Genomic DNA, 8,344 nt, shown 5'->3' with positions numbered 1-8,344 from the left:
AAGCAGAATTAAGCCCAGGCTGGCGCTCAGTGGCCTTTGGGTTTCTAAGGACCAAGTTGCTATTTGCTCAGGCAGTTTGACGCCCCGTCCTCGGGAGAGCAGCGTGGGAGATGTTTCTGGAGAATCCGCCGCCCCGCACAGCGCGCTGAGAAGCGCTTCTGGAGCTCGGTCGTCACCCGTGCTGCGTTTCACTGGCAAATTCTGCTGCAAAAGGGAAGATGGGAATTCTTGTTCTTCACTTCCCACCCTTGCCGTTTGTGAGAAGGTAGGGGTGGTTCACTGACAAAGAGGAGGTCAGGAAGGTTCTGGAAGGCCCAGGGAATGGCTCTGGCAGCCACAGAAATGTTCTTGGAATATTTGAAGTGTGAAACCTAGCAGGATGGTTTACTGGACAATCAATATGAAATCCAAAGCGTTCGTTATCATTCAAAAAGAACGAGACACAAGGGCTTCCTTGACTTGGTAACATTTATTCAATATTCTTTGAAATTAGCAAGAACCAGAAGAAGCACATATCAATCAAATACAGCCACGAAAATGTCCCGGATATAAATAAAGATGCACTATGAGAAATACTACAGAAGGGACCCGTACCCCCTTACATTTACTACCTCTTAGCAACGGACAACTCCAACGTAAATTTAATTTACTCACAGTAAAAAAAAAACAAAAAAAAACCCTTGACTTTTAAAACAAAATATAGATCCAACTCGATCATAATTTGCCCGACTAGGCCCTCCCGCGATGCACGTTGTCAAGGCCTAGCTTGACGACCGTTACGAAAATGACAAAAACAAACACAAGAGAATGTGTCCGCAAGGTTCAACAAAACGGTGCAGAAATAAGTTACTTACCCATGCACAGGATAAGGCAAAGGCTAATTTCATTCGGGTTAGGAATAGTGAAGGTAACTAGTTTCTTTTTCACAAAACAAACATCTCAGACTTCTTTTTTTTAAGTAATGGGTATACTGCACTATGCGTCATACTCTACGTGTTTCCTAACTCTACTCGGAAAGCCGGCACTCGCACGTCAACTAGAAACGTCTCCTTGATTAGACTTATTGTGGACCCACCCTAGAAAGGAATCTGGGTGTCGTGACAGCACCTGCCATGAAAAGACCACACACTAGTCAAAGTATACGGTTTAGAGAGCTGAAGGTACATGAAAACGTAGTCTATGGACTTCTCAAATTTTGTTTTTAAAATATGTTTTTTTCCAAACTAAAAGCTGCAGAAAAATTAGTTCTTCCGTATTCTACCGAAAACTCTGGAGCAGCTATGACATTTTTAAATTTCTTAAGCTTTTTATTTTCTTAAAAATATTTCAATGAGTGTAGTAGTTATCCCATCTTTTTGAAAAATAATCCCAAAAAAATGATTACAAATCTTTTGTTTTAATCAGTGTGACCAAGGGTTTGTCATCGGGGCTGTAGTCCTCGTAGGCGATGGGGGTCACGTCGTACATCGCGGGCCGGGACTTCTTTCCAAACCTGAAGGCACAGGGAAGGCACAGAGGACTCTGGTTAGATACATATTGGATCTCAAGCCCTACTAAAGGCAAATGGAAGGAATAACTTATGTTCAAGAACCAAACGGAACTACAAAAATATATTCTCTAGCAAGGACAGACTTCCTCACAGGAACCCGAAATGAGCACAAATATTAGTCTTCGGTGCAGGAGGCAAGAAACGGATTTCACCAAGCGCAGAGTCTGAATTAATGTTGAAGCCTGTAGGTTAAATCTTGGCAAAGCGGCCGGGCCCGACAGCTCTACAACAGGACTTAGATGAATGGGTATTGATTTGTCTTTTCCCTTTGAGACCCAGAAGGCCTGGGAGCGGCAAGTGTACTTGACACGCGGCGTAGAGCCGGCATGCACAGTGGCGGGGCAGTCTCCTGTGGACCGTGGGCAGACAGCCTCCCCGTGGGACTATGGGCGGGCTGTGAAGACTCAGCAGTCATCTGAGGCCCTGAGACAAGGGGAAGGGACAAAGGAGGGAATGACTTCAAATAAGGTGTTTGTCCACAGAACGTGCCATCCAGTCCCACCCACCTATTACTCCGCAGCACCCACGTACACACACGCCACTGCTGCTTCTCTGAGCGCAGAGCCGCTGTCCCGGCAGATTTGCATATCTGTGTATTTCACCTTCCCTGCAAACCCCTGGTGTGCAACGGGGTTTAAACAATCTTCCACACTAACCCACACCCCCCCTCCTGCCTTTTAGACACAACATTCTTAACCGCCTCAAGTCCAACAGGTCCTGTTAAAAAAGAAATTTTAAAAGAAGCTAAAATTTTAAAAAGGGTGCTAGGGTGAGCATCCCAGGACACCAAGGGGCGTATTTCTCATGGCTTACACCTCACCTTCCCCTTTCCTACTTATTTCCTTCGTATCTTGAAAAGTCTGCCTTCTCACGTACAGAGATGAGAAGTAGAATCAAGTGGGAAATGAGAAACATTGCATTTTTCATGTGATCTTTTGTTTTTAAATAGTCTCTGATCTCGTATTCCCATTCACTCAAGATTTACTGGCCTTCGGAAGCACGTAGGCATAAACCATGTCAGATGGATACCGGGCAAAATGCAGAAATAAAAAGTTAAAGCATCCTGCCGAGAAACCACAGCTATTATTGCCACGTTAAAAAGCTTTCAATAAAATCATGTCTAAAAGGCGACGCCTCCCTGAAGGGCTGAGCTTGTGCGTGCATAAATGTGTCCAGTCCACGGTCTGTGTATCTACATGGAGTGAGGCCAGCATAACCTGAGGTGCCAATGGGGTGCGCCAGTGTAAAAGCCAATGGGGTCTTTCTCCCAAGTCTGAAAATTTCTGAGGGCACTTTAAGGTGCAAATATTTGGACAATCTATTTCTCACAAAATAGCTGAGTACATTGGTAAGAAGACACCACCAAGAATATGAACTGAATTCATTTTAAATGTATACAAATTTTTGAAGCTATAGAAAAGCGTAATGTAGACAACAGGTTAGCACCCTATAGCCCACAAGCCAATTGCAGCCTGTTGCCTGTTTTTTTAAATAAAGCTTTATTGGAATACACCTGTGTCCATTCATAATGCCTCTGCTGCTACAAAGGCAGAACTGAGTGGGCACAGAGACCCGGAGACTGTGTGGACCCCAGAGTGCAATGTTTTGAGGCTGTAGTTGAAGGCTGGAGTCCCTCTCTCCAGAGGAGTTAGCACAGTTCTGGCCATGTTAACCATCATGGAAGCACTAACTGAGTCACAGCGGCAATAGTATCCATGTGACTGGCATCTCAGACATCCTATTTGGTGACAAGTCTGGTATACCTTATTTCACTGAACCAACAAAAGATAACCGCAACCAGTTACAAGGCAGATCACAGAATGGACATTCTTCTAGTTCACATGCCCCTGAAAGTCAGCAGCTCAAACACCACCGCAGAGTGTCAGGTAGGTCTGACCTGGAAAAAGGCCCAAATCGAGAGATGCTATTTGAGAAAAACGGGACCATGTCCTCTGTTTTCCGTGATCAGGCATTCACAGCCAGCGGAGCAGTGAGTAATCCGAAGATGTGGACGCAGCTCCAGTACTTGGAGAGTCATGGTGTTGCTCCGGCCAAATGCAAACTCTCTCCATCCAGAGGGGAAGAAAAGCAGCTACAGAACAGATGACTCTTAGGACAAGAGAGAGGAGCTCCTTCTCAGTCCAGCAGCAGCAGCAGCTGACTGCTGACCTCAGAGTCACCACACCCTTGCTCAGTCACCCGTGAATGTCACAGACGACCCACTCAGTTGTCCTGTGTGGCTGCTGAGCTGTACCACTCTGATCCAATGTTATCTCCAGGCTAGTGGCAGGGAGACAGGCCATGAAATAAACTTTAAGTACAGGCCGCTGCTGAAAACGAGCAAGAGGGTAATATCAAAAGCACTCTGTTTTGTCAGTGCCTTTCCCAAATTTCCAGGAAAAGAGAGGAAATGGGGCCAACTGGCCAGAGACCCAGCCCAGGCCTCTAGAAAGCCACGGTGTAGAAACCGCAGGTTGTAACTGAATAAACCTTTTGATGGGCATGTTCCCAGATATGTGGGGAGGTACTGTTGTAACTCCAATGGTTTTATCTGCAGTCACTGGTGCATGGAGGAGCTTGCTGGTTAGGAACTCTACAGTAAATAGTCTCGATAAAAATCAGCACCAAATAAGAACCAGGTTTGCAAATGCTTTCAAGTTTATCCTTTCCTTCCAACACTATTCAGTAAATATCTTCCCAGTGGGCTATATAAGCAGGAATCCCAGAAGGATTCAGTTTCAACTAGTCTGAGGCTGAAATAAAATATTCCCCCTCTCGAATGCACAAGGATCTTACCTAGCTAGCGACCCCTCTTGGGGTGGGAGAATCTGATGTCTCACGTCTCCTAGTACATCTCGGGATAAAGTCATAGATTCTGCTCCTTCCCGGTGCATAAAGTCCTCTGGGAACTCCTTTTTTTTTTAACGGTTTGGGGCATTTTACGCTGTGAAACTAATTTTTTCACATTTTTTTATTGTTGTTCAAGTACAGTTGTCTCCATTTTCCTCCTACCACTCCCTACCCCACCCCAATCATCCCCACTTCTCATCCTTGATCCCACCCCGCTTTGGTTTTGTCCACGTGTCCTTTATACATGTTCCTGAAAACCCTTCCCCCTTTTCCCCTCATTATCCCCTCCCACCTCCCCTCTGGTTACTGTCCGTGTGTTCTTAATTTTAGTGTCTCTGGTTATAGTTTGCTTGCTTGTTTGTTTTGTTGGTTAGGTTCCACTTACAAGTGAGATCATATGGTATTTGTCTTTCACCTGGTATGAAAGATAAATGGCCTTTCATATGGTATTTGCCTGGCTTACTGCACTTAGCATAATGCTCTCCAGTTCCACCCATGCTGTTGCAAAGGGTATGAGCTCCTTCTTTCTTTCTGCCATGTAGTATTTCATTGTGTAAATGGACCATAGTTTTTTGATCCATTCGTTTGCCGGTGAGCACTTAGGTTGCTTCCAGCACCCCTCCGGAGACTCTTGAACAACAAATGAACTTGTCTATTCTCCCCTCCTTTTCATAACCTTGATCTCTCCCCCACTGATTTCTGGATGCTGCCAGGACTCCTACAGGCTGGTACCACTTACTCACCAAGCTGGGGCTCGGAGATGAATCTCTCTCCTGGGCAGAGGAGGACATCCTCCATCAACCACGAACCAAGATCACCCATCCACTTCAGACCAAAGTTGAGTAAGGCTTCCCGTTTTAGGAAGGCTGCTATGTGCCAGGACCCACCAAAGTTAAAACAATAAAAAAGCCACTGCTCTTTATGCATAGGTTGTGGGAAAATGAATCAAGTAAACAATTAAGATGAGATTTGCAGGAATGGGTCTCAGGGCCTCCTGGAAGCTGTGCTGCCGAGTTGAGTCTTGAAGGAGGCAGTGACGGGCAGCTGTGTCGGGCCCGACTTGGAAAAGGTGGAACTCTTCTCTCACTCACGGTTGTAAGAGGGAGGCTCGCGCAGGTGTCAGGGCAGATGTTCTGTGTCTGCCAACTGGCTCCTCTGCCTGGAAGCCGGGGTCTGGCTTTTGCTTCCACTGGCCTGGCTAGATCGCTGTAAGATCTGAGTGTTGGCTCTGGGGCTTTCCTTTTGAAGCTAGCAAACCTTCTGAACTTCTGAGCTCCCATGCCATTCAGACAGAACTTGGATCCTCTTGTATCGTGATTGATATCAATCTGCAACAACCCCACTAACGCATGGAGGGATCCCTTGAGCCTCAAGTTTAAGACGCCAAGCTCTGCCCATTTTTACTGTAGCACACTGACTTTCCGAATTGTGTACTTTCACTTGTTTCATCAATTAAAAGGAAAGATGGTGTTCTTTACCATGAAGTATCACCATTTTTTGTAATAAGTATCCTTTGAAAAAGCCAACAAAATGTTAGATTAGCTGATTTTCTTAGTGTTATGATAGATTTGGAGAAGAATCTGTTTAAATACTCCTTCATTATCCGTCATTTGATTTGACTGTCATACCTCCCTTAGGAGGTGGAGTTATCTGTTTCTACAGCTGAGGACACTGTACCGTGGAAGGTTAAATAACCTAAACCCCAGAGTCAGGAAATGGGGTAGCTGGGCTCCGTGAAGTACCTCAGACACCCAAACTCACACCCCTTCTGTGACATCACGCCAGCTGCTTGTCCCTCTGAGAGTCTTTCTTCCAGAAAAGGACCTGGTTCATAGAACACAGACTCCGACAGAGAAAGGACGGCTGTTTGCCATTTTTTAAGGAATCCCTTAAATCACGTGGAATAATTTAGATCTACACTGACTGTGTGAAGACCAACAAGGCTGAAGACATTCCAAAAGCGAAATCATCTAGAAATGATTCATACACACTGACTAGGAATTGAATATTTTATGGCACAGGCGACCACAAATTAATGAGTGACTGCATCCAGTGAAAACAGAAAGCTAGCAGCGAATGAAAAGAGCTTTGCTTACGAAGCAGCCTCATCATCTGTCCCCCAACAAAACTCAACAGGTTCAACAGCACCTTGAACCCGGGTGTTACTCTGTGCCATCTCCCTTGTGGGTGTCAAGTGCCGTTTACAACACAACCCTGGTCCCGAGAGGCCAGCGTGAAAGCAGCCTCTCCTTCGGCCCTCCTCCCTCGCGTGCGCGCAGCGGCCCACCTGGCGTGCCGGATGGAGGCGATGGCATTGCTGAACTCGCTGTCGATGCTGCGGCAGTTGTAGAACTCCTCGTAGGCCGGCCTGGAGGAGCCCTGGTACTCGATGCGGCTGATGCGGCAAATCCCCACAATCAGGATGATCAGCATCAGGATGAAGGCCACGCACAGGGCGCCGATGATGATGTACAGGGAGTGCCTGGGCATGTTGGTGAGACTCTCCGCCATGTGGCCGGACTTCCACTGGAGGTCTGGAAGCGGAAACAAGCAAATGGCTGGAAACAAGCTGTGGCCTCTGATGTGGAAAGGTCTTTCCTGTCCCTGCGTGGGTCACTTAAAATTTAAGGACCATCCTATACTGGGAAGGTTTATTTTCTACGAATTTTCCAGACCCAGGGCTAATATCCCTAATACATAAGGACCTATTACAAATCATTAAGAGAAACCATGAACATGCCATTAAAAAAACGGGTACAAGATGTAAAAGGAACCCACCAAAGAAATACACACAGAACATTGTGTAGCTTCCTACTTATTTTTTAAATGCAATTCCTCTATCAGTTCCCAAACAAGACTTAAAGTTTTTGATAACCACAATTGACAAGGGTACAGAAACGAGGGCTGCACAAACTGATACACAATGCTTATGTGGAAACAAAGGATGTGGTTTTATACAAAACAGTTCCGATTTTTAGAATTTACACTGGGGAATTTGTCACATAAGTGTGCAAAGCCCTGTGCATAAAGATGTGTATCTCAGCCTTGTAATTTTTAAATGTTAAATGATCAACTATTACACATTTAGAAAAATGTTCAGAAAACAGGCCCACACATCCATGTACTCACCAAAGCTAATAAATGTTCATCTTTTAGGAGTTTTGTTTCAGTGTTTTTTTCCTCAAGTAATAAAATGTTGCAGATATAGCTGGAGTACCCGCTCCCATTCTCTCTCTTTATCCCACAATGAATGAAACAACGAATAAAAGTAAAAAGGTGGGAAAGAACCTAAATAGTCCACTCTTAGGCAAGATGGAAAAGTGCTCATCACGCAGTAAGAGAACTAAAGAAGGTTGCCAAGCAGGACCTGGTTGTGTAGTACAAGTGCGTGCAAGCTTAAACTATCCATCCGCACACCAAGGAGCTCTGAAGAATGCAGTGACAATACGAATCAACATTCGCTGTTTTCTTACTATAGATGAGGCTCCTTGCAAACACCTCCCTTAATCATCACAACTGCCAGAAGATGGATTATCCTCTCCCCCTACTCGATAGAGGAGGCCTAGGAGCCTGGTATCGCTTCCTGGGTGATTCCGTCAAATGCAAGTCTTGACCCAAGATCTTAACCTCTGCCTCCCGCAGAGGAAGGCAGAATTACAAGTGACTTTTATGTCCTCCTTCACAGCTCTTAGACATTTTCCAGCTTTTTACAAAGAGTGTATTCCTTTTGTGTTAATGAAAAAAGTAATCAATAAAGTATTTGAAGAAAGCACCCACAGGATTATCCTCCAGGGTAGCGAGCGGCAGGAGTGAGGGCCTGGGATCACACCAACCTTGCTTTCAATCCCAGCTGTGACCCTCGCGTGACCTCCCTGAGCCTCAGTGTCTTCATTTGTGAGATAAAAAAAGAGCAACATATACCTCATGGGCTTGCTGTGAACATAA

General features: G+C 45.4%; 1 protein-coding gene across 1 annotated transcript in view; it reads right to left on the bottom strand.

The window, feature by feature from the left end:
* Nucleotides 1–454: 454 nt before the first annotated feature.
* The window catches only part of DNER (delta/notch like EGF repeat containing), a 260,889-nt gene continuing 252,999 nt past the window's right edge, over nucleotides 455–8,344 (bottom strand). The window contains exons 12-13 of the mRNA XM_045855980.1: nucleotides 6,687–6,933; nucleotides 455–1,492 (exon numbers count right to left, since the gene is read on the bottom strand). Of these exons, the coding sequence (XP_045711936.1) occupies nucleotides 1,381–1,492; nucleotides 6,687–6,933 (359 nt within the window). The 3' untranslated portion in view covers nucleotides 455–1,380. The remainder of the gene's footprint in view (nucleotides 1,493–6,686; nucleotides 6,934–8,344) is intronic.

Source organism: Phyllostomus hastatus, unplaced genomic scaffold, assembly GCF_019186645.2.
Source record: "Phyllostomus hastatus isolate PE091 unplaced genomic scaffold, TTU_PhHast_1.1 phas_contig_137, whole genome shotgun sequence".
NCBI lineage: Eukaryota > Metazoa > Chordata > Mammalia > Chiroptera > Phyllostomidae > Phyllostomus > Phyllostomus hastatus.
This window is presented reverse-complemented; position numbering and strand designations above follow the sequence as displayed.